Raw genomic sequence first — 26961 nt, 5'->3', positions numbered from 1 at the left:
GCCCCTCTGCCTGGTTTCTTAAGAACCAGCCCAGGGATGGCCCCACTCACAATGGGCTGGGCCTGCTGCCATCACTGATTAAGAAAATGCCTTCCAGTCTGGGCCAGTGCCCTGAGAAGACCTTGGGGGTAAACTTTGAAGCCAGTCCCAAAACACCCAGAAGAAGCTCCACTCCCAGGCATTCTAACACACCCAGGACCATAGGATCACAGGATCACAGGATCACAGAAGCTTGGTCACACCAAGATCTATGGGTCCCAGAAGTAGCTTGACTCCCAGAAGCTCTGACACACCAGGATCTTAGGATGACAAGATCCCAAATTCACAGGATCCCAGAGACAGCTGAACTCTGAGGAATTCTGACACAACCAGGATCACAGGAAGGACAGGCTCCAGTCAGATATATCAGGGGCAGGTAGCACTAGAGATAATCAGATGGAAGGAGGCAAGGGTAAGAACATAAGCAACAGAAACCAAGGTTACTTGGCAACATCAGAACCCAATTCTCCCACCATAGCAAGTCCTGGTTATACCATCACACTGGAAAAGCAAGATTCATATCTAAAAATCACTTCTCATGATGATGATACAGGACTTTAAGAAAGACATAAATAGCACCCTCAAAGAAATACAGGAGAACACAGGTAAACAGCTAGAAACTCTTCAAGAGGAAACACAAAAATCCCTTAAAGAATTACAGGAAAACACAATCAAACAGGTGAAGGAAAGGAACAAAACCATCTAAGATCTAAAAGTGGAAATAGAAACAATAAAGAAATCACAAAAGGAGACAACCCTTGAGTTAGAAAACCTAGGAAAGAAATCAGGAGTCATAGAGTCAAGCATCACCAACAGAATACAAGAGATAGAAGAGAGAATCTCAGGTGCAGAAGATACCATAGGAAATATTGACACAACAGTTAAAGAAAATGTAAAAAGCTCCTAGCCCAAAACATCCAGGAAATCCAGGACACAATGAGAAGACCAAACTTAAGGATAATAGGTATAGAAGACAGTGAAGATTCCCAACTTAAAGGGCCAGTAAATATCTTCAACAAAACTATACAAGAAAACTTCCCTAACCTAAAGAAAGAGATGTCCATGAATATACAAGAAGCCTACAGAACTCCAAATAGACTGGACCAGAAAAGAAATTTCTCCTGTCACATAATAATCAAAACACCAAATGCACAAAACAAAGAAAGAATATTAAAAGCAGTGAGGGAAAACGATCAAGTAACATATAAAGGAAGACCTATCAGAATTACACCAGACTTTTCACCAGAAACTATGACAGCTAGAAGATCCTGGGCAGATGTCATACAGACCCTAAAGAGAACACAAATGCCAGCCCAGGCTACTATACCCAGCAAAACTCTCAATTACCATAGATGGAGAAACTAAGGTATTCCATCGACAATACCAAATTTACACAATATCTTTCCATAAATCCAGCCCTACAAAGGGTAATAATAGATGGAAAACACCAACACAAGTAGGGAACTACACCTTAGAAAAAGCAAGAAAGTAATCTTTCAACAAACCCAAAAGAAGATACAACAACATAATTCCACCTCTAACAACAGAAATAACAGGAAGTAACAATCACTTTTCCTTAATACCTCTTAACATCAATGGACTCAATTCCCCAAAAAAGACATAAACTAACAGGCTGGTTATGTAAGCAGGACCCAACATTTTGCTGCATACAGGAAACAAAGAGACAAGGACAGAGACAAAGACAGACACTACCTCAGAGTAAAAGGTTGGAAAACAATTTTCCAAGCAAATGGTCCCAAGAAACAATCTTGAGTAGCCATTCTAATATCAAATAAAATCAACTTTCAACCAAAAGTTATCAAAAAAGATAAGGAAGGACAGTTCATACTGGTTAAAGGACAAACCTACCAAGATGAACTCTCAATTCTGAACATCTATGCTCCAAATACAAGGGTGCCCACATTCATAAACAAACTTTGCTAAAGCTCAAAGCACCCATTGCACCACACACATTAATAGTGGGAGACTCCAACACCCCACTCAGCAATGGACAGATCAGGGAAACAGAAACTAAATGGAGACACAGTGAAACTAACAGAAGTTATGAACCCAATGGATCTAACAGATATTATAGAACATTTCATCCTAAAGCAAAAGAACATAACTTCTTCTCAGCACCTCATGGTACTTTCTTCAAAATTTTCCATATAATTGGTCACAAAACAAGGCTCAACAGATACAAGAGGATTGAAATAATCCCATGCACCCTATCAGATCATCACCGACTAAGGCTGGTCTTAAATACCAACAAAAACAATGAAATGATATGAAGGGCTTTTGAGTACTGATCAATGAATGATCAAATGAATAGTTTTGATCTGCCTGAGGACCTGGATGAACTCCGCCCGCCCTCAGCATACCACAGGCGAGATTGTAATGTATGAGTGCTAGATGTTTCCATGAGTGCTCTACGCTAGGAGGGAAATGTCTCTTATAATTTTGGTAGTGATTTTTATTTTTGGAACATGAACTGCTGGCTACCAATATGCATCTGGGATTTCTTTCTCATGCATTGCTTTGGCTGGGGAGGTCCACCGGCGTCTGTATACGTGGATCCTCATCTGTGACTCTCAGCTCTGAGGGCAGTCTCAGCCAAGCCACTCTGAACTGAATGTAGACATTAAGCTGCTACGTCAAAGACTTGGCTTCAAGATACTCTTTATACATCCAGTGACTTGGTATAAATATTAAAATGCAGAAAAATAGCGAAAGTTATTTTGAATGTAGGTGATTTTATAATAAATTAGGAATAGAAATAAATTTGAAATCTATTCTAAACATGCAGGCGTAGAGGAGCATACATGTTTCTCAACTCAAACATAAAGTTAAATATTTTTCTATTTCAATTGTACTAATAAAATAGTAACATCACAATAAAGAATTTAAAAAAAAAGAATGCAACCTGACATGCAAAAAAAAAAAAAAAAAAAAAAAAAAAAAAAAAAAAAAGAAAGAAAGAAAGAAAGAAAGAAAGGAAAAGAAAGAAAAAAGAAAGAAAGAAAAAATAAAAAAGAAAATGCCCTACAGACTCATCTCCAGCCCCATTTATGAAAGTGTTTTCACAGCTAAGGTTCTCTCCTTCAGCTAAGTGACTAGCTGAACTGACATAAACCAGCCAGCACAGGGTCGCATGGTGTTTTCAGATTGCTGTGTACTGCCCCAAAATACTCAGTAAAGTATGAATTCCAGTATTTTTATCAATATTTGATTTTCCTAATTCTAACAACTTTTAAATAATTTGCTACTGCTCTCTCAAACCCTGCTTATGTCTCTGTATTGTAGAGCTTCCTGGGATTATTTTTTACATAGGATTTAAGAGAAGTTGGCTCCCACCTCATCCTGTAGTGTTAGGATACTTGAGGTCAGCGTAGTACAGGAGATTCTTGCAAGTGGCTAGGTCTCGGTGTCTCTGAATCGAACGTCCCCTGAGTTCCTGCCACCTGCTGTAGGTTTCATCTTTGGCAAGTGCCATTTCTTCCTGCATGGTATGACTCTGTAGGGCATCTGCAGTCACTTAATTTCCCAGAATGGTAATGTTAGCACATATGTGTGCCACTTCGTGTGTGGCTGCTTGCCTGAATGGTGTATGTGTGTGTGTACTCATGTGTATATGGTATATGTGCATGCTTATATGTTTCCCTGTATGTGTGCATGACCATGTGTTCATGCCTACTCATTTGTATGAATGTATATGCCTACATGCATACCCATGTGTGTGCATGTGTGCCTGGATGTATGTGTTTCATGTACCTGTTTGCCTGAATGTGTGTTTACTTGTGTATAAGTGTGCAGATACATGAATGTGTGAGTACCCCGACTTCTGCTTTGCATGCATGTACAGCTGACTTTGCAGACTAGAGCCTAAGCACGATTTGATCACATCCCCAAAAAGTTAAGATTGGCATTCCTGCTACTGGAAAGCTTTCTACTGACAATAAAAATGTGTACAGTACTCATCTACCGGGTCTGGGCCCACGGCTGCTAAGCCATGCAGTGGCTCACATGTCTGTTCAGCTCCCCTGCAGACCACTGTAGTCATTTCTGTCTGTCACAGACCGACAAACACACAGAGAGACAACAGTCTTTCTGTCTCTGTCTCTCTGTCTCTCTCTGTCTCTCTGTCTCTGTCTCTGTCTCTCTCTCTGTCTCTCTCTTCTCCCCACACCCACCCCAAAGCAAAACTGTAAAGAAAAGCACACGCATGGTCTTTCCCAGAACCCAGAGTTCTGGACACACGCTGTCATTTTTGGAACCCTCTGAGGGTATGTTGCAGGGTACCTTTTACTCTTGACTGCTCTTGATACCAATGTCCTAAAAACAAGGCCACTCTACCACAGAACCACAAGGTGGCCAGCTAACCATGAGAGAAAGAGCCATCAAGAAGGCGATTTGAGGAGCCCAGTGTCAGTTCAGGAGAGGGATGAGAGGAATCATGGGTGTGTTCATGCAGTTTGAACTCTTACACAGCTGACTTTCCAGGGGGATGAGTCCAATCAGAGGGACTCAGACTGAGCAAAATAGCATTTTAAGTAATGAGGGGGCTCAGGGCCACGTAAGGAATCCACTGCCATGTTTACTTTTGCATCTTGGGAGCATGGGACTGTTGATGTTTAGAGAATCCGTGCTTCCATCCTGATTTTGCTACCAGACCTGTTCAGGGAATGTTTAAACATCTCCAAACATCCAGCTGTTTGGAGACACCATGCCTTCACGCTGTCCGTGAGGTGTTCACACATGTGAGGAGCTGGACCTGATCCTCTGTTGTTGTCTTGTGTTTAGGTGATGTGCATTCTGCCTTCTAATCAGAAGAACTATTACGACACCATTAAAAAGTATTTGAGCTCTGACTGCCCAGTCCCAAGCCAGTGTGTGCTGACCCGGACCTTGAATAAGCATGGAATGATGCTGAGCGTGGCCACCAAGATCGCCATGCAGATGACCTGCAAACTTGGCGGCGAGCTGTGGGCTGTGGAGATTCCAGTGAGGACTATTTCTTTCTCATGACCAGTCAGTTCCCAGACCCAAATTAGACGTAGCATCCTGTGATCTAAGTTGCCCTTGAGGTCTTTGGGGGTAGGGTGGGGGTTGTCAGATCCTCTGAAGATGTGATGCCCAAGTCTTCCGACACTCAATTTCCTTATATAACTAACTTATATCATTTCCTTGTATAATTAACTGCATGCTTTCAGTCATCTCCAGATTGGAGGGCACTTAAACTTGTGACCCTCTGGGGCTCACTGGTTCTGATGTGTGTGGTTCCTCCTCTTCCCCTCCTCCAGGTTGTAGCATCATACAAACCTTTGCAGAGAAATTCCAAAAGATGGTGAGGCACAGCCTCTCCTCTCAAGGAGCTTCTGCTTAGCTACTCAAAGACTTCATGGAAAATCCTCTTGAGTGTCGCAGATCCAGGAGGGGCCTGATTTGGGTTTCCTGGGTGCCATTTTAAGTCCTGTCCCATGGCCTCTGCCTTTGCCTGTGTATACCAGAGTAGTATGCCTTCTCAAGGGGACTACAGCCTAGCTTGGTGGGGACTCACCAGATGCCACCTTGGGAGGAAGTGAGGTGGCCGTGCTGCCTGTCGTTCGTCCCTCCTCATCCATGACAACTGTGAAAAGCAGGCATGGTTCATCCTCAGGTCCTTCTGACTGGACAGAGGATGACCGCCCCTTGCCCAGCCCTGGGGAGGCTGATGGTCACTCAGGCTTTCAGTGAGGATCTGCCGTAATCTTCCTCGTCTTTCAGTCTCTGGTTTCTGGTTAAGTCACCTATCCCATCTGGAACTCCAGGGTTTTTTTTGTCACACAGCTTAACTTGAAAATGTGGTAACTGGAGAGGTTCTAAAATGTCCTTGTTTGGGAGAAATAAATTCATTCCATTTAACCACAATTAACTTGATTTAACAGTTGAAGTCCCTGATGGTCGTGGGTATTGATATCTGCAGAGACGCTCTCAACAAGGATGTGGTGGTCGTTGGGTTTGTAGCCAGCATTAACTCCATGGTCACCAGGTACTTTAAATGCTCTAGACCCTCCTAACTCTAACCTCTCAGGTCTGCCTGTGTGCATGTGTGGCCAGGGAGGACACCTGTGTGCATGTGTGGCCAGGGAAGACACCTTTGGACTGGATAGCCTATTGAGCTTATCCCTGGAGAACACAAGTTCTTCCCATCTTGAGCAGACACCTGTGGCCTGTAGCTCTTCATCTAAGGATGGGGCATGAAGTTCTCAAAAAATACATAGACATGTTAAAGACTTATTGTTAGAACATGCCTTAAAGCTCAAAGTATTAACAGTATAGACAGTGAGCTTCATTATATTTTCAAACATACGAGAATTAGTTTGATTAGCCTACCCCATTATTATTCTGTTACATTTTAAAAATATTTTATTAATATGTGTATTTGTATGGACATAAATGTGCCATGGTGTGTGTGTGTGTGTGTGTGTGTGTGTGTGTGTGTGTATGTGTGTGTGAAGACACCTTGTGGTAGAAGTTTGTTCTCTCTTTGTTTTGTGTGGCTCCTGGAGATTGTTTGTCAGGTTCCTTCTGAGCATCCCACCTGCTCCCCAGATTTTTAAGTATATTTTAAAGAACATACTGACACGTTCTTCACATACATACATACATACATGCATATATATGTACCAGGCTGTATTACTTACTTATATTTTGAATATCAGCCGTTACGTTCATGACTTACATATTACAATGTGCCTGGCACTCGTGAAATAAAAGGCGGCCTCAGTTTAAAACCATTTTAACACATCCACCGAGGTGAGTTGTTGCTGGTCTTCCAGCCGCATCCCTGGCTCACGAACACATGGAGATCCTTGTGCATGTTGTTACGTTCTAAGTGTCTGTGAGAAGCACGCTGTGAATTAGACACCTGCAAATATTATGTAAGGCACCTTAGCTTTGAAACATTACTTGCAGTTGTACCTGGTCTGCTTTTGCAGCTGAAGCCCACTTGTTTAATTTAACTACAAGCCCCATAGTTAGGGGGGAGTGACAGTTCCTATTTCATAAGGCGTTTGTGGGGGTTATATCAGATCAATGATCCAAAAATTGCAAGCTGAAGTGAATACACCCAGTGATGTTTCTTGTCAACTTTTGCAGATGTTTGATGTGGGTACTATGTAAAGCCTAGCAAAGGGAGAGGAACTAGAAATGCCTTGAACAGGCTCCTGGTACTTGTTAAATTGTTGTCTTAGAATTACTTCAAGATTTGTAATTAAATAATCTATTTTTAGGCCATAGCAGCTACTTGCAAAATGTTTGTTCCCTGGTCTCAGCCATTTGATTTTCTCTACCAAACTGGTGTTAGCTTGTATCCACACTTTTAAGATACAGGAAGAGTAAACATCATGTTTGCATGGACACAGCCACACTGTTACAAATATGAGTTCATTTATCAAGTGGATCTTAGAAGGTGCCTGCTCCAGCATCTTGATGTCTCTTAAGGCTCCTGACTTGTTAAAAGTATTTGCAATTGTGTTACTGTAATTGCAGACAGTCAGGGAACTGCGACAATGGTGGCAAAATGTGTTAGTCACTTCCTGTTGCTGTGACACACCTGAGAACAACTCTGACTTGGCTTACAGTTGCAGAGGTGTCAGGCAGTGGTCGCTTGGCCTCATTGCTGTGGGCCTGAGATGAAGCCCACAGTCTGTGCTCAGCACAGGCACTCAACCTTGGGCCAGCCAGGAGATAGAAACAGAAAGATGCATGAGGGGGTGTCAAGAGAGAAAGACACAGCCTTCAAAGGTATGCCCCCAATGCTTTCATCCAGCAAAACCTCCTTCCTCCAAGCACGCTCAGCTCTGAATTCAACTCAGTTTTGTGGGATTAATCTGATGCAGTTGGCACCTGGTGATACAATCACTTCTCCATAGCCCTACAAGCTGAAGCGGAGGCCACCAACATACAGCCTGTTTGAGGGGACCCTCAATATCCATGTCCTAACACATACTAAATCCCAACTCCATTTCCCATGTGCCTTCAATTAACAATTATCAAGATTACTTTTCAAATTCTGACAGCTTACTCGGGTTGAGATGGTGACGCTGAGACAATCACCTCTAGGACTGGGTTAGAGCATTTTGCAAGCAGATCTGTTAACGAACACGTTCTCTTGCAATCGAGGCATGAGCTTGTATTAGCTCTCACTGTGTACCATGTAGCATTCTACAAATATTGCATGCGTGTTATTGAATTTAATTCTTATCACCATGGGACATACTAACTACTGCCCTTTAAACCTTCCTGGTGTACATAGAGAAGTTCAAGTTTGGGTTTGTGGCAAGACCATCTAGCTGTTGGATTTCCCAGTCAGAGTGTGAGTCTAGCTAGCAACAACACTGAAGGATAGAAGAGGACCCTTAAGCTTGACTGAAACAGACAATGTATATGAAGTTAGGAGCCCTGGCCTTTGCTGCTGCATCTGTCTCTAACTTAGTGGATGTGTGTTTGTAGCAGGCACGTGGAAGTTAAGTCTCACTTGTGTGTTCTGTATTTCAGGTGGTTTTCCCGCTGTGTCCTTCAGAGAACGGCAGCTGATATTGCGGATTGCCTAAAAGTCTGCATGACTGGTATGTAATGGAGTGGGCTCTGGGGACTGCTCCTTCATACCCCAAACCCACAGACCCATGGGAGCAAACACCCAAGCCTGTCAGCTCTCAGCCAGTTGGAGATTCCCACATCTGTGTGCTGCCTGACGGACTGAGTAGCATTTATGTCCTTGTGTGTGCTGAGCACAAAGCCAAGAAGAAAGCAAGTGTGTGACCACCCATGGCCCTGTCGAGCAGTTTGTGGCTACTAGAGGCCTGCCCTGGAGAAGCTAGGCTAATGACAGCCCAGCAGTAAATATGCACATGGAAGACCAGCCTTTCACCCTGAGGACAGAGATGTGGGAAGAGAAGACAGGGAGGGAGGAAATGACACAGGCTTCCTCTTCATGGCCCCAGCCCGCTTTGGCTTTATCCTGTGATCCATATTCATATCTTTCCTGCTTCCAATCTGCAAGCCTGAGGGGTGGGGATTTTTTAAAGTGAACTTGATGACCCTTGGTGGCTGCACTCTTAGAGGCACGATTATCTTCTGCCAAACCAAACCAAATCTGGCAGTAAACTCTCCTGAAATAAATTATGCAGTATAGACACAAAAAAGGAATTACTGTGTCTTATCACTTTTCTCCATCTAAAAACCTGGCCAATGTTTTAGTTGTTCCTGCTGAAAGCCTCTCTTGTGGAGGAGTTGCAGTCTGGTGCCTCCTTGGAGGCAATTTATACTTCGAGTGGGTGGAAGTGTTTCAGACTCCATCCCATCTGTGAGAGTTAGACTGTTCTGAGAAGAACGCTGAAGTCATTTCCTCATGTTTTCCTATTTATTCTCATTAGGGAAGAAAATTAGACAAACACAGCCAGTCTGGTCTTGAGCAGATTCAAAGACTTCAATTAGTGTTAATTTGGTTTTAGGCATTTGTCTATTGCATGAATTAAATTTTGATTTGTCACTCAATTTTGGATAAAGAAATGTGTTAAAAGACTATATTATGCCACAGAAACCCTGTGACTGCTCAAGCAGGAGACATGAAAGATTGGTCCTAGTTAGCCATTTTTCCATTGCTGTAGATACAACCTAAACTCTTACCATTTTACTGTGGTCTGAAACAGCAAAGTTATTACTTAACTGTGAAAAACCATAGAAATATTATTTTTGGAGGCCCTGGACCAATGCCTCTTTTCTCACTAACATAACATTCTCCAGGTGCTCTCAACAAGTGGTACAGATACAACCATAATTTGCCGGCGCGGATAGTTGCATACCGGAACGGTGTAGGCAATGGCCAGCTAAAGGCAGTTTTGGAATATGAAGTCCCGCAGCTGCTGAGCAGTGTGACAGAGTGCGGCTCAGATGCCAGGTACGTTGTCCCCACTCCTTCTCTGACACTGTGTGGTAACGTACATCTCTGTGATCCCGCCTGCATGGTTTGTGGACATAGCTGTCATTTTTCAGACAGTGAAGTTTTGCTGTGTTTCCATGTCATGCCCAGCTTGGATGGGTTTTCCTGATGCTAGAGTGTAGTTCCGATGGTCTAATAAAGATACCCTAATGCTGTAGGGCTTGGGAGCTTGAGTACAGCATCTGGAGGGAGGCAGGCATCGTCCTGAGCAGCTGGCAGTCTGTCTGAGCTACAGAGGCCAGAATATCAAAGACACTGTAGTAATACATATTAATACTGGGCAGTCTGTCTGAGCTACAGAGGCCAGAATATCAAAGACACTGTAGTAATACATATTAATACTGGGGTGTGATTTAAAAGTCGAGTTCCAAATCAGTGTCCAGAGAGAGCCTCTGGTTACAGTCAACAGGTCACAGGTAAGTTTATGAATACAGGTGGGGAGCCTTGCTGCCCTGCACTGAGCGCTCTGGTCACCTGTGTTTCCATGGGCAGTTTTCTCCAGTGATTGTGTGGAGGGCCAGATGCAAGGGAAATCCTAGAATGGGAAAGTAAACAAAGACTGGGCTCTCAGTTGGTGTCTTAAAATTCTTAGGGATGATCTGGGGGCTGGAGAGATGATGCAGCGGTTAAGAGCACTGGCTTCTCTCCCAGAGGTTCTGAGTTCAATTCCCAGCACACATGGTGTCTTATGACCTTCTGTGTTGGGATCTGATGCCCTCCTCTGGCATGCAGGCCATTCAGATAGAGCACTCAATACAGATAAATAGATAGATAGATAGATAGATAGATAGATAGATAGATAGATACTTAACGTACTTACTAAAAATCAGTTCTTAGGGGCCATCTTATTCCCAGGCAGTGCAGATCTGTGTCTGGACACACCATTGCAATCAACCAGAGCCCCGGCCACCAGCCACAGAGGAATGGTCTTGTCCTCCAGCTGTTCCTGGTACAGAGGTGGGAAAGCCAGCTATTTGTAGCTGTAGCCAAGCTGGTAGTGGGAAATCTGTTTGCTCCTTGCCGGACCTCCAGTGACTGTATCTCAGTTGAATGATTGAAAGTAAAAATGATATCACTGGAGGAGGTGGGCAGATCCAGCAGTGACGATTTAAGTTTCGGTGTAGGAGACATTCATTGCTACCAGTTTGTCACTGGCTTGTAGGAAGAATGACTTACTGTACACTGGAAGAGAGTATTGTTTCAAGGAGAGTGAACACTGCCCATAACTCTGCAGTCTTCACACCCTAAAACTGGTCAAAGCGAAGCCTCACGCTGACTCCTGCTCCCACACATGCCTTCTGTGACAGAGGACACTGCGAGTTTGCCTTGGTATTGTGAAATAGAGTTAGCCCCTGGACAGTCAGCGTCTGGTCTGTTTTTCCTTCCTTCCCTCCATTCACTCATCTGTCTGTCTACTCATCCATCCTTCCACCTGTTTGTCTAAACATGGGTTCTACATGACTGAGGCACAGGAGGGGCCCCAGTTCTCCTTTGTGCTACAATGAGGGTGCAGTGGGGTGACTGTCGCTAATGCAGGGGAAGTCTCCTGCGGAGGAAATTCTGCAAGATCTTTCTTTAAGATTCAGTGAAAATCTGAGTGATACAGGCCTGCAGTTCCACCCTGGGCAACTTAGTGAGACCTTGCTTCAATATAGCAGCAGCAGAACACTTGGCAAGCATGTGCAAGACCCTGGGATCCACCCCTGTTCTGCAAGAAAAGGCAATTGAAGCAACACCATTCTTCTGTCCTATTAAATTGCATAAACTAGGCAGATCGCATAGTTCAGCCTTGTTACAGATCCAAATAGACCCTAATTAAAATAGCTGTATGTCTGACGAAAGAAGGATGATTCATGGGAGATTTTTTCCCCTTTGTTTTGCAGTGTTTATTGTCGCTGACACCTTACCCGTCCAGCGGAAATAAGGAGGCAAACACCAAGCCCTTCTCCATGCAGTTTAATCAGGAACCTTTATTTTTACTTCTTCTCTAGCTAGCTAGCTTCTTTTATATTCTTCTATATCTTCTTCTTACATCTTACTTATTACTACTTACATCTTATTAGTTACGTCTTATTAGTTACATACTTATTCCTACTTCTACATCTTACATCTGTCCTTACATCTTACTTCTATATCTACATCTTCTCTCCTATCCCATTACCAGCCCCAATTCTACATACTTACTCCTAATTCCTATATAACCCATCACCAGCCCTAATCCTACATACTTACTCACCACTTCTTATTCTCTACATACTTACTATCTATCTCCAGCCCCCAGCCCTTGTGGGTTAAATACTTTCCCTGGTCCCAATCAGCATCAGCTATGTGGCAAAGCACAATAGGCTACAGGAAAATCATGCCAGCTTGCATCACAAACTAGAGGCACACAGCTTTTCCAACTAAGGCTTGTTTATCTCAATGCTCTCTGCTCTGGCCGGAGACCAGGTGTTCAATATAGGGTGGCAGCTGCGGCTCCCCACAGTTTATAGAATGGTTTTCTATTTATTTCTTTAACCTGATCAAATAGCAATAAACCAAACAAAAGACTGAGCTGTTTGGCTCAGCCTCTGCGCCTCAACTCCTGCCTTTTTGGTTGCAGGAGCTGCAGACTGTCCGTGGTTGTGGTCAGGAAGAGATGCTTGCTGCGCCTCTTTGCTTCGACTGGACACACTGTGCAGAACCCCCCACTTGGCACTGTTGTAGACTCAGAAGCAACACGTCCAGAGTGGCAAGTGTCCCTGGAAAACTGTGTGTGTGTATGTGTGTGTGTGCATGGGAGTGTGTGTGTGTACATATGTGTGTGCATGTTTGTGGGTATATATGTATGTGCGAAGGTGTGCATGCTCATGTAGAAACCAGTTTGATACTGAATGTCTTCCTGTTGCATTCTACCTTTGAGGGGCAGTCCCTGCTCCCCCAGTGTTTAGATGGATTACAGACACACAGCTATATGCCCCATTTGTTTGTTTGTATTTACAAGAATGCTGGGAGATCCATCTCAGGTCTTCAAGTACACAGCGGGGTCTTCACTCTGAGCAATCTCCTGGAAAGACTGATTTTCACATGCACCCATTGTGCATCAGTTCAGTTTGGCCTTGTTTCATGATTCCTTCTCTCACCCCTCCCTGTTCCTCTGCAGGTATGACTTCTACCTGATCAGCCAGACTGCTAACCGGGGAACTGTTAGTCCCACCTACTACAACGTCATCTATGACGACAATGCCTTGAAGCCTGACCACATGCAGCGACTGACCTTCAAACTGTGCCATCTCTACTACAACTGGCAGGTGAGGAATAGCTTCTTACTGCAGTGGGTATGACATCACCACCTGGGGCTTGCCATATCCTCTCTCTCTGTCCACTCTGTACTCTCCTAACTTCACAGAGCGGAGTGGGTACACAATTCCTTAAATCTGTGGTAGGAGGAGCCCACTCTGTCAACTAAATAAAACCACAGGCAGTATATCAGCAGGCCCCGTTCAGTCTCCATAGGACTTGAGGATACTTACTACCTCAGGAAAGACTGAGGATAACCCGCTAGGAGAGAGGAGAAGCCAGCAGGGCAAGCCTGGTGATGATAAGAGGTGTGGACCTGCCCCTGTCCCTTGCCTTAGGCAAGAGCCCAAGGCCCAGGTAAGCTCTGAGCCCCACTGAAACATCAGACCACAGGCAGTTCAGGGTGGATCTGTATGCCATGTCTCCCAGCTCACACACAGTAAAAAGACATACCCCCAGCCCATTTTGCCAGTGAACTTGGGTTTCCAACGAACCAGTCTCCCTTTGTTGGTTGGATTTAGTTACCATTTATTTAGGACCTCTTCTAGTGTAAATAACCAGTAGGTGAGAAGAACTCCAGTTTAAAAACTCACTTTGGCCGGGCGGTGGTGGTGCATGCCTTTAATCCCAGCACTTGGGAGGCAGAGGCAGGTGGATTTCTGAGTTTGAGGCCAGCCTGGTCTACAGAGTGAGCTCCAAGACAGCCAGGGCTATACAGAGAAACCCTTTCTCAAAAAACCAAAACAACAACAACAACAACAAAAAGAACCTCACTTTGGAGGACAAACACATTATCTCTCTGCAATGCTATCTTTCCTTTTCCTCCCCAGGGCTTAATTAGTGTCCCTGCGCCATGCCAGTACGCACATAAGCTGACCTTTCTGGTGGCACAAAGCATCCACAAGGAACCAAGCCTGGAATTAGCCAATAATCTCTTCTACCTGTGACACGTGAGCCAAAGGATGGCTGGAGACTCCGAAGAGCGGTTGCTATGCTTTCTTCAGATCTGCCTAACTCTCAAGGTTCCTGTTGCTTAAAGGGGCTTGAGCCTAGTTTTAAGTATTGGAAAGGGGAGGTGCTTTTTTAAAAAGTCATCTGAAACAGTTCAGAAAAAACCTATGGGAATTTTTGTCTCGCTTGTGTCTAAAACCAACAACGTTAAACAAACAAAACCCCAGAGTGATGGGTTTTCTTGCAGCTTTGTCATGTGTCATTTTACTTTGACCTGGTTCATTCTCAATTTTTTTTTTTTTTTGAAGTCAATGCTTGAAGTGAATTCTCACGTGGTACTTGGGCTATATCATCACAACTAACTGGATTCTAAAACAATATTTGTGTGGTTTTTTGATGGTGGATAAGTGGGGTTTAACTTCCTGACATTATTAGAGCTTTCTAAACATTGTAGAGCATTTTGTAGAGTGGGTTAAGTAAATATTGAAAATAAAGAAAATCTGAGCATCACATGTGTGTTTATTGTGACTTGGATTTGAAGTTGAGTGAAGTGAGCCTTGGATTTAAGATGCTATATCATAGACATGCCGGTTGGACCTCTCCTTCTCTGACTGACTGTGTCTGAAACAGAGCTCAGTGCCTGGCCCTATGATCAGCCCTCATTTCTTCCAGCAGTGGGGTCCTGGGGCTGCAGCCCTGCTGTTGGGGAGAGGACCTGGGCAGGTCCAGCATCCAGCTCACTCAGAGCCTCTCTGACTGTCACCGATACGCCCTCTGTGTCCTGTGCACCAGAGCCACCCCCACCAGCCATGAAGGGGGCTGCTCTGTCCTCTTTCCAAAGCACCAGTTTTTTTCTCACTGACCAATTGACATTATAAACAGGTCATTCTCCAGTGTGCCCTTAAAAAGAAACCATCTAGGAGCTGGAGAGATGGCTCAGCAGTTAAGAGCACTGACTAATCTTCCAGAGGTCCTGAGTAATTCCCAGCAACCACATGGTGGCTCACAATCATCTGTAATGGGATCTGATGCCCTCTTCTGATGTGTCTGAAGAGATCAGTAATGTGCTCATACATAAAATTAATAAATCTTTTTTTAAAAAGCATCCATCTTCCTCTACAGCTACCACCTTTCTTTCCTTCTCTTCATGCATTGTGCTCCGTGTACACAATTCCTTGGTCTAACTAGAATTTCAGCACAGTAACTACATCAGATCTGCTTCATTCAAGGGCACTGAGCCTTTCACTTTGCAAAGTGTTACAGCCAGATGTCCTGTAACAGCATCTGACCACTTGGTGTTCTCCTGGCCTCCCCTGCACCACTACTTAGCTCTGCTCTGCTGGAGTCCTCCCTGTGGAATGGGGGACCCCCCACTGTGGTCCACAGTAGAATGCCCTAGAAATGAAAGTGTAGACAGAGGGAAGAGAAAAGTTTTGAAGAAGGAAAAATTATTTCCAAATTCTTCCTGTGGTGTAAGGTCATGGGAAGGGTGGGTGTGTGTGTGTGTGTGCACTTGCGTGCAGGCAGGTCTTCTTGAGGCCTTCTTGAGGAGGAGCCAGGTACCTGAGGGACACCAGGCAGCAGTATTGTCACATTGCATTTAAAACATTCTTTTATTGTTCTTTTCCCTCTCCCTGTCTTCCTTCTTCCTTCCTTCCCTGCCTCCCTCCATCCCTCCCTATCTCCCTCTCTCCTTTCCTTTCCTACCTTCTCCTTTCTCTGTCTTGAGACATAGTCTTGTCATGGAGTTCAGGCTGCTCTAAAACCTGTAGCAGCACCCCTGTCTTAGCTCCTGCGTACTGGGACTACACAGGTGAGCACCACCACATGTGGCCAAAGCTATTTTCCCTGGGTCAGACCACTCTCAAGCTTGGCGTTCACATTTACTATTCACAGCTGTATAACTAGACTGTAATGACCACTTGACAACTGATAAAATTACCGATTAATCACAAGATTCACCAGAGTTGATGAGATTAACATGTCATGCAGACAGACTTGGGAGAGAAGCCGCAACACTCTCCTGCCTTAATTGAGAAACTGAAAAACCTTGCAGGGGTTTCATGTGGGGAGTTCCTCGTGAGGAAGCTGGTGTCATATACAGGAGTCTTCAGAGACACAAGGCAGCTGCAGGGGCGGTGGTCTGTGTCCTTGTGTCCTTCCGGCAAGCTTTAAGGGTGCCTGAGTTTTCTGTCTGTTGATGTGGTGAACACCATGAGCAAAAGCACTTGGGAAAGAAGGGCCTCTGTTTGGTGATGTGTCCTGATCACACTCTATCGCTGACAGAAATCAAGGCAGGAACTCAACAGGAACAGGAACCACGGAGGGCTGCTGCTTGTTGCTCAACTTCCTTTGGATGCAGCCCAGGACCACCTGTCTAGGGGTGGCACTGCCCACAGCGGGCGGGTCACCTTCACATCTTATCATTAATCAAGAAAACACGGACGTGCCCACAGGCTAATCCGGTGAGGTAATTCCTTATTTGAAGTTTCTGAGTCCCGTGTGACTCGAGTTTGTGTCGACTTGATAAAACGAACCAGCACAGGTGATCTAGAGCCTCTCTAGCCAGATGCCTTGTATTAATCAGCAAGCATGAGGTCTATATCCCTCGTCTCACCAGCCCTGCCCCTGTTGAGGAGGCCTTTCTGAATGGATCCACCAGAGGGCGCACGTACACTGTCCTTTATTGTGCAATGCTTGGAGAATCAACTTCAAGTTAACTCCTGGAGAGCAGCGTGGGATTATGAAATCTGGGCTTAAATTCAGGTTCCAACAGGCTGGGCGTTGTGTAGGCTTCTCTCCTCCCGGGACTCTCTTACACTGTCTTCACCATGAGGAGGAGTGGGCTGCGCTATGGGAGGCAGACCTTACCACGGAGACAGCTTTGTGCTGCAGCTCCTTCAGTGTTAGTTAGGGTCGAACTCAAGGCCTCAAATGTGTTAGGCAAGTGTTCTACCATTTAGCTTCATTACCCCCCACCCCCAGTGATTTCATTGATCATGTTTTTAACGCCAGGTTTAATGCTTAAAAGTGCCACGCCCCAGTAATGCCACCAGGCTTCGGGCAGTTGGCCTACAAAAGTCCCATTCTGGCTTTCCTGCTGTGACCACCTAAGTTAATTAGCTTCTCATTAAAGCTACCAGTTGTAAAGGGAAAGCACTGGGTTTGAGTCCTAGAACTTCCACTTGGCAGCTATGAGACCTTGGGTCTCCTGAGCCTCAGGAGGTCTTATAAAAAAAACCCCTATGCCCATGGTATACAGTCACTGAACGGTAGACGTCAGACCTAATGTAGGTGACTTTAGTTAGGAGAACCACGTGATTAGATCAGATGAGAAGTGAACGGATGGCACATTTTTGTCAGCACACTTGTATGCCAGGCACTGTGCTAGCCTCGAATCTCATAACTCAGCTTAAAGTGTCACGGTTTTTCTAGATACTTATCAGTTTCTTTTCTCATTGCTGTGACCAAATGCGTAACAATAAGCAACTAAAGAGAGGACGGGTTTATTTAGGCTCACAGTTTAAGGGGACGGGGCGTCGTGGATGAGGAGGCATTCAACTGTAGCGTCCGGAGAGGCCGGTGGTTCCCTTATGTACCCATGGCTCACACGTGGCTCAGCAGACAGGACAGGAAGCCCTAGCTACCCTGGACAATAGCGCCACCAGCTGGGAAGGAAGGTTAAAGCACACGGGAATGTGGAGGACATTCAAACCCGGCATGGCATACATAGTCAGCTTGCTGCTTAAAGACGACAGGGTTGCGAGGAATTTCGCCTTCATGGACCATGGGAAGGATGTGGAAGAAAACGTACTTTAAATACATGCCTGTGGGTGCCATGGAGGTGCAGTAATCATGTCTCATTTTCTATTTAAAACTCTTGGAAGGACTAAAGATGACTGACAGGTTTTAGATATTCCAGCTTCAGGATCCACTACAAAGGGACATCATGACTGCGGCTCTTTCCACCGCACAGGGCAGAGGCAATAGATTTGGACCACTCTTCCCAGTGGAAGACTCCACTATCTCGCAGCTTTGATTCCTCGTGGACATGGCCGACTCTATCTCAGAGATGTGCTAGAATTCCTGGCTCTGCCTACCGCTCCTCCTTCCTTCCTGTCCCCTCTCACTGGTGGTCGCTGGTGCTTGCCCAGGCTCTCCTCCACCTAGTCTTCCTGTGGCCCCAGTCCAGGGAGTCCCTGACATGTTTCTGTCTTCCTGTCTACTGCTTGGGAGACCCAATTCTCCTCATGAAGCCAATCTTGTTTTTTATAAAAAGCACTTTAGTCTTAAAATATCTACGAATCAAAACATGAAATCTAAAAGAAACTGTGTACCATGGGATGCTATAACCTTTTAAATGCTGGGTTTTGATTTAGCAATTTCCCATGGGAAAATTGACTAATAAACCCTAGCTCACTTCAAGATCCCAAACACGAAATGTCAACTGCTCTTGAAGCTTATTGTCAAATGTCAGGGTTCTATTGCTCACATTAACCTGTGCTTGGAACACTGATTTGACCCAGTGCACACTGGCCAAGAACAAGCCAGCAGCTGCTCCTGGAAGGGTGAAGAAAAGACTCATGTCTAATGAAGAAAAGATAAAGAATAGATAAAAGAGAAGATAAAGACCCTTCCTGTGTACTGTGTATTGAAAGTTTGATTTGTTTGTGTAATCATTTGCCTTTAATTATGAAAATTATAGATGGGCATTAGACAATATGTAGAAAATGAAAAAAAAAGTAGAAAAAAAGTCCCCAATGTTGGTACTAGCCAGAGGTGAACATGGTCAACACTTGGACTTCACTCCCTTAGGTGTACCATACATGTAGTTTTGTAAACTATATTATCCACATAAAGTCATAGTACCTATATTTTTCTGTTTGATTACAGATTTTCTGTAGGCATGTGTTAGTGGCTAATAGTTTACTATGTAAATGCAACAAATACTTTTCTCTGTTTTTATTGTATTTTAAGTTATTTCTTGCTATGGGAACACAGCATATAGCTTTTCTTCCCTTGTGATTTGGAATGGCTTCCTTAGGTTAGAACTCTAAAAGACAAATTGCCAAGTCAAAAAATTCTAATACTTAAAAAAAAATCTTTATTATTAATAGCATTTTATGTGTGATTTGTCTTACCTGCATGCACATCTGTGCACTATGTGCGTGCAGTACCCATGGAGGCCAGAAGAGGGCACTGGATCTCCTAGAACTGGAATTACAGATGTTTGTGAGCTGCTGTGCAGGTGCTGGGAACCGAACCTTGGTCCTGGGCAAGAGCAACCAGAGCTCTCAAGTCCTGAGTCATGGCTCCAGCTATACTCATATGTATGCATGCCAATACACTGGGAGTTGTTACTATACACTGAATACACTAGAGGCTGTTACTATACATTGAATACACTAGAGGCTGTTACTATACATTGAATACACTAGAGGCTGTTACTACACATTGGATATATTAAAGGGTGTTACTATACATTGAATACATTGGAAGTTCTCACTATACATTGAATACATTAGAAGCCATTGCTACACATTGAATACATTAAAAGCTGTTAATATACATTGCCAGCTTCTCCCTAAAATGCTGCAGGTATTGTGTTCTCAGGATGGCACTATGGTAGAATTTGCATATTCCACCAAGCCAAAAAGGATTGCTTTTGTTATTGGCATTACTTTCATGTGTTTATTGGTATTTATTGGATTAGTAAGTAAATACAAATTGAAGCTACCTGGTCATTTGTATTTGTGTCTGTTTTAAAAATCAACATATATGAAGCCTTTAGAAAGACCATATCTCTTTAGAAAGACCATATCTCTTTAGAAAGACCATATCTCTTTAGAAAGACCATATCTCTTTAGAAAGACCATATCTCTTTGTTTTCATTTTGCTGTGTGCTCTCAAGTGTTGTGGTGGCCTTTAAGCCACATGCATTTAAAGTTTGTATACTCAAATGATCATGGACTCTTTTAAGTTCATAGGAAGAAGGCCAACTTTGTCACCCAGCGTGCAGTCAGAGACAATGCCAGACACACATGCCCTAGAAATTTCAGTGAAAGTGGCAAAAGTAGAAGCAAGCTCAAAGAGCAATGCCTAAGAGTGTGCTAACACTAGAATATATGGCCATAGAAAAAAATATCAAAGCATTGTCTTGGTTTCTTTTCCATCTCTGTGATGAAACACCATGACCAGGGCAGACTTATTCAGAAAAGTGTTTACAGTTTCAGGCTAGAGTTCATGATGGCATGGCAAAGACACTGTCTTGGAGGCAGGGGAGAGCTCACATCTTGATCCATAAGCAGGAAACAGGGAGAGCTCTATCTGGCTCCAAGCCTGCCCCTCCCCCCGCCCCCCCCCCGACACACCTGCCCCCCCCAGCCCCCTGACACACCTCCTTCAACCACAATGCAGCTCCTAATCCTTCCTGATAGTTTCACTAACTGGAGACCAAGCATCCGACTACCCCTGGAGCACTGTACTCAGACTGCAGAATGCCAAGTGTGGAGGAAACGCTGCTCAAGACTTCAGAAAAGAAACAGACACAAGATGCCTGCAGAGAAACAGCCACATGCTGTGTAGCAAAAAAGGCGTAAAGTAAGACAACAGCTTTAACCTCTAAAGAGAAAAGACTTATGAAGCTAGTGTTCTGTGTGAAGCTATGCCTTTCAAGAGTGAGCAATTCAAAACTGCAAGTATAACAAAGGCTCCCTTTTGGTTGGTTGTTGGAAAGTCTCCTGAAGTGAGACAGAAGAGCGGTCCACTGAAACAAATCATTTGAGTCTGTACTGGTTTGGTAAAGCTAAATTGTATCGGCTGTTAATCATGGTTGTCCATCAATATGGCAACAGGAACAGCACATTAAGAGGAAATTTTGATATTCTTAGGAGAAGGCTAGAGATAATAATGCCATCCCTGATTAGAAAAGAAAGTTTTATGTATGTGATCATTTTTTAATTTATTATAATATGTACAGCTGTTTTGCCTGCATGTATTTTTGTCTACTACATGCTTGTCTGGCACCTGAAGAGGCCAGAAGAGGGTACCAGATGTTACCATATGGAGTGAGTTGCCAAATGGATACTGGGAATTGAACTCAAGTTCATTGGTTCAAGAACAACCAACTTTCTTAACTGTTGAATCATCTCTCCAGCACCTTTAACCATCTTTTAAAGGAAAACTTCATAGTTGAACTCAGCAGGAGGAGGAAAAAGAGCGAGCAAAACTACGTTACACACTTAGGTTGCAAAACCTCCACTCAGCAGTTAGCAGTGGTAGGCAAATAGAATCAGAGAAACCACCCAACTGGTTGTTTAACCTTATTGGCCCTGATCAGTGGCTGTCTGTGATTGGCTGAAGCTCAGCGGTCTGTGATTGGATGAAATCCTGCCATGTTACAAAAATGCAGTCTGTGGTGTATGGCCCAAGAATTCAAAGTACAGAGACAGATTTAGGCTAAAGTTTACCTTATTTTATTTAGCAGGATATAGCTCATTCAATAGAGAGCAGAAAAAGAGTAAAGAAGGAAGAAAAATGAATATAAGCAGAACATAGCTTGTAAGGCAGGGAAAAGACACTGAAGGACATCTTTAAGGGCACATTATAAAAAGTTAGCTAGCTATGATTATTGCCCTGAGATTATATCTAAAAAATACTGAGCTTTGTGTTGCCTCTATGAAACACGTCTAAAGTGAAAAACAGAAAGTTTCTAAGACAAAGAGAGGTGGTTCAGAGGTTAAGAGCTCCTACTCTTCCCGCAGAGGACCTAGATTGGTACCCAGCACCCGCATGGTGCCTCACAACTGTCTGTAACTCCATTTCGGGGACTTGATGCCTCCTTCTGGCCTTTTCTGGCTCCTGCATTTATGTCTGCTATATACAAATTCACACAAGCATACACTCATATCTGTGAAGATAAATTTAAAAATAAGGAAACATGCTTTGAATTAGTAGCTGATATAAATCTGTACTAGATATATTAGTATCAAGTAAAATTAAAAATAAGAGTAAGGTTCTCTTATATTTCTAAAAATAACAAATGAAAAAAATCCAAAAAAAAAAAAAAAAACTATCATGAGCAAGCACATGTGCGCCAGAGTTACCAGAAACATAAATATAAGACACAGCACAAAAAAGGCAAGCTTAGTGTCTCCTCATTTTAGGGCCAAATAAGGAGGCTTTAGCATGAGCTTCTTTTTTGTTTTTTAATTGGGCAGTGTTTTACTTTCCTTTACAATTTAATAAATACTTTTTGATGACTGAATATGAAGTAAGGCTGCTTGGTAGTTCAGAAAGATCCCAGCGATGGTGTTTTCTTGACTGTGTAGTCTTTAGTAGTGAGTGGAATGACTTGTATGATGTCACTGTCAAATCAACAAGACCGCATTCATGTGCCCATCATTTCCAGGATTGTTGGTAACTTGGGCAGACTTTCCCCAAATCACCTTGCCTCCTTGTGTCACAAGGCCTAATTCGCTCACATTCACTTCAATAACTGTGCCTTTGGCGATCACACCCAGGGCTGTATACAATGGGGATGATGGATTCTTTTCCACACGGAGGCAAAAGGTAGCTTATTGGAAACATAGACCCCGTTGGCCTAATGAACCTTTCATACTTAGGTGGTTTTCTTGTAAAGCTATCACCAACAAAGCAGACTTTAGTAACCAGTCTCTTCCATGCCTTCTTTTTCCTTTTTCCTGTTTGAACAACTTTCAATACTTCTGTTTCTCCTTGGGCACGAACTTTGGGTAGAGGCACCTCCCATTTTCCTGCCTTTTCTTTCCGTTTCTGCTTAATCATGTTGGAAAGTACTTTTGCTCCTGACTGCCCCTCTGTCCAGCAGAGAGGCGGAACGGCTCCCGGTGAAGTCTTAGCATCATCATCCTGCTGCTTGGCGTTTCTCTTTTCATGCATCTTAACAGTCTTCTTCATTTGTATTTTCTCAGCATGGCGCTGTTTATGGTAGAGCTTAGCCTTCAGGCCAATTTCTTTTTGCCTTCTTTGAATGTTCATGAGCCTCCAGGCCTACTTTCCTTCCTTCCTTCCTTCCTTCCTTCCTTCCTTCCTTCCTTCCTTCCTTCCTTCCTCCCTCCCTCCCTTCTCTCTCTCTCTCTCTCTCTCTCTCTCTCTCTCTCTCTCTCTCTCTTTCTCTTTTTCTCATGGTAGCCCAAACAATATCTATATTGTTTGTGGTGCAATTCAATATATTCACTTGGTGACAATGATGACAGCCATGGAGCAGCTGTCCATGTGCCAAAACCTCTCAATTTCTGGGTGTCACTGGCCCACAAGGCTGCTTCGCTCAGGCCAGAATGGAAAAAGGCTAACATGAGCTTCTTAAACACTGATCAGAAGGACATAATCATACTAAGCATAGTGGTGTGTGCCTATAATCCCAGCATTGGGAAGCTGAGGCAGGAAAATCAAGAGTTCAAGGGCAGCCTGAGTCAGCATTAAACCTTGTGTCCAATATAAATATAATATTTAATAATTTAATTGAAGCTATTCATGTATTTATTGTGTGTGTGTGGCAGTCAGAAGACAGCTTGTGGAAGCTGGTTCTCTCTTTTCACCATGCAGATCCTGGGGATTGAACTCTGGTTTAGCTGAGCCATTTTACTGGCCCTATAGAGATGATTTTTAAAGTAGTTATGAAACATGATTTAATGAGGAGGAGGCAAAGTTAATCTCCATTAATTGCAAATAACTGACATTAAAAGATATCTTTGGAAACCACCCTAGGTTAAAAAAAAAACACCATATTGGTAATTCTTTTTTTTTTAAGATTTATTTATTTATATTTATTATATGTAAGTGTCTTCACTTATAGCTGTCTTCAGACCCTTTTTTTCTTCTCTCTCCTGCCCCACTCACTTGGTCCCAAAGATTTATTTATATATTATCTGTAAGTACACTGTAGCTGTCTTCAGACACACTAGAAGAAGGTATCAGATCCCATTACAGATGGTTGTGAGCCACGGTGTGGTTGGTGGGATTTGAACTCAGGACTTTTGGAAGAGCAGTCAGTGCTCTTCACCACTGAGCCATCTATCCAGCCCCATATTAGGAATTCTTAAAAATTAAAAGGATACTACATGCTGAAAAGTTTGTAAGATTAAAATGGAATCGGTATTTACAGAGAAATATGTGGCCTTCCTTAAATATGTTCATTAAAAAGTAAAATTGAACATTATTTAATTAAGTTATTTTTCTCCTGGTCATCCTGGAAACTGAACTTGGGGCCTGTAGCATTGTAGGCAAGCACTCCACCCCTGAATGACTGACCACAGCCCCTAGCTAAGCACTTGATGGGAAATTATAAAAACAAAACAAAACAGAAAAACATTAAGAAATCCTAAAACAAGAACTAGAGAATAAAGATAAAGTCATATCCTACTGAAAAATATTCAAAATGTAAAATCTAGCAGAAACATGAATCAAAAAAAAAATCCTATTTCATTTTTGCTAACGTTCCACCATGGAAACTTCCAACTATGGATGAACGCGGCCCCGGAGCCTGCTGACTCAGCTCCGTGTGCTCGTGTATAGATGCTGTACTTTTATCTCCCATCAGTCTCCTATCCTCAAATGCCTACCACTGAGATGGGATGAACTAGGAGAACAAAGTTTTAGCACAACTCAAGAATTTAAAAACCAGGCACAGAGTAGGCAAGCTGAGTCAGCCAGGAAAGCTGCCTGCCCCCAGCCTGATGACCTAAGTGTGACCCCCAGAACTCACATAAAGATGAAAGAGAGAGTTGTCCCCTGGCTTCTACCCCCACCTCCCCCCCACATACACAACAATAATAGTAATATTAATAAATAAGCAACAGGAGGAACAATAACAATGAAAAAACTAAAGTTCAGCAAGAGTGGACAAGGAGGCTGTAGGAGTGCTTTTCATCTTTTTGAAATGTGAAACATCACTATATAATTTTAATAAATATGTAAACTGACAAAATCTTGTCAGGAAAAAGAGTAGAAAAATCTCACTACAGTGTGAAGTTAAGCACATGGGTCTGCAACTGCAATGTAGACTGGCTGGGTTCCATTGTGGCTCTGCACCTAGAGGGAGCTCGACAAGAAACCTGATCCCTCCTTACCTTCTTTCCTCAAGTAGAAAAGCTGCCAGAAGACGGCCATGCTAAGCGAATACTAGTAAATGAACCAACAGCTTGGGGGGGGGGGTGTCTGCCATTTGGTGTATTAACTCTGCCAGTGTGATAAAAAAGGGGAAAAGCAAGAAGCACCTTTCCCCCAAAAGGAGAATAACAGGAAAGAAGGCTGTGCTCGGAGGACAGATCGTCCTGTCCTACACACATTGTTCCAGATAATAGCCAAAGACAAAGCCATTCCATTTGTTTTATGAGACAGTATAATATGATCCCCAAGCTAGTCAAGGACAGGATATGCCATTCCATCTAGAAACATCTATGTAAGAAATCTGAAATACTTGCAAATCCAGAGAAACCATTTTAAAAATAAGGCTAATATCTCAGGAATGCACAGACTATCTAGCTTTAGAAAAAAAAACTATCAGAGTTATTTATCAAATAGCAGATTAAAAGGGCCAGCCCATGAGATGGTGGATGTTGGCACTGAACAAGTGCTCAGTACTTTGCACTTGTTTGCAGTTTTAAAAGGCAACAAAGATGGAAGCAAGGAAAACTGAAAATTCTTGGCCTCACCAAAAGCATCCAAAACCTCCCACACTACATAACCCATTTCGCTGGATACTGAAGTGGCTTTTCCATTTAAGAGCTTGTGTGGGACACAGGCCTCCAAGGCCAGCATTTGGGCAGAGGCAAAAAGATCAGGAGTTCAAGGCCAGGTACATTTGCCATTAAGAAGTTCATGGAAAGCTTAAGGTTAGCCTAGGCTACAGGAGACTCTGTCTCCAAAAATACAAAGCCAGAAATGAAACAGAGGTGGGAGGGGAGAGAGGGGAGGGAGGGGAGGGAGGGGAGGGAGGGTGATAGAGCTAATGATTTCTTCTGGGGTGGTTGTCTATTGTCCAGTCCAGACAGTTCTGCAGAACTAGTATTTTCTGTAGATGAACCATGAATGCTTACAATGCTAGTTTTAGAAGTCAATATTTGTGGGGCAGTGGGCAGTTCTGACAGCCAGAGTCTAGTAGAGCAGCCACCTGGGAACCCGGGAGACCCACTGAGCAAAGTAACAGCTCCTGAGACCAATGGCTCAGAGGTGTCAAACTCCTCACAGCTGCCCCTGCAGGAGAGCGTGCTCTATCAGGCAAGCAATGCCTCAAGCTCCCAGCATTCTAGCTGGACCCTACACCCAGTCATCTGACCACAAGCCAGGCATGCCACGCCCCATACAATAAAAGGGGTGGTTTTGCCCCTCCTCACTCTCTTGTTTGTTCTCTTACCCTCACTCTCTTACTTTTCTCTCTCTTGTTCTCTTACTTCCTCTCTTACTCTTGTTCATTGCTCTCTTACTCTTCTCCTCTTGCTCTCTTGCTCTTGCTCTCTCTCCTCTCTGCTCTTTGTTCTCTTCTCTTGCTTTCTGCCTCTCCTTTCCTTCTCTCTACTCAACCAGCATATTCTATCCTTCCTACAATAAAATAACTCGTTTATACATTGCCTCCTTTTTAACTAAACAGACCAGCCCCGGGGCAGAGAGAGAGACCCGGGCCTCAGCCAGGCCCCCTGCCTCCAGAGAGAGAGAGAACCTCAGCCAGGCCC

At 43.6% G+C, this 26961-nt stretch overlaps 1 protein-coding gene and 1 pseudogene across 3 annotated transcripts in view; one reads left to right on the top strand and one right to left on the bottom strand.

The window, feature by feature from the left end:
• The window catches only part of Piwil4 (piwi like RNA-mediated gene silencing 4), a 47647-nt gene extending 33389 nt beyond the window's left edge, over positions 1 to 14258 (top strand). For 2 of the 3 annotated variants that reach the window (XM_031343988.1, XM_031343990.1), the window contains 7 exons: positions 4840 to 5040; positions 5964 to 6067; positions 8578 to 8648; positions 9826 to 9979; positions 12624 to 12752; positions 13164 to 13311; positions 14131 to 14258. In XM_031343988.1, the coding sequence (XP_031199848.1) occupies positions 4840 to 5040; positions 5964 to 6067; positions 8578 to 8648; positions 9826 to 9979; positions 12624 to 12752; positions 13164 to 13311; positions 14131 to 14247 (924 nt within the window). In that variant the 3' untranslated portion in view covers positions 14248 to 14258. The remainder of the gene's footprint in view (positions 1 to 4839; positions 5041 to 5963; positions 6068 to 8577; positions 8649 to 9825; positions 9980 to 12623; positions 12753 to 13163; positions 13312 to 14130) is intronic. The other variant, XM_031343989.1, reaches the window with a different exon arrangement.
• Positions 14259 to 22620: 8362 nt separating this feature from the next.
• On the bottom strand, positions 22621 to 25399 carry LOC116072628 (annotated as a pseudogene).
• Between the last annotated feature and the right edge of the window lie 1562 nt (positions 25400 to 26961).

Source organism: Mastomys coucha, unplaced genomic scaffold (genome assembly GCF_008632895.1).
Source record: "Mastomys coucha isolate ucsf_1 unplaced genomic scaffold, UCSF_Mcou_1 pScaffold23, whole genome shotgun sequence".
NCBI classification, from domain to species: domain Eukaryota; kingdom Metazoa; phylum Chordata; class Mammalia; order Rodentia; family Muridae; genus Mastomys; species Mastomys coucha.
This window is presented reverse-complemented; position numbering and strand designations above follow the sequence as displayed.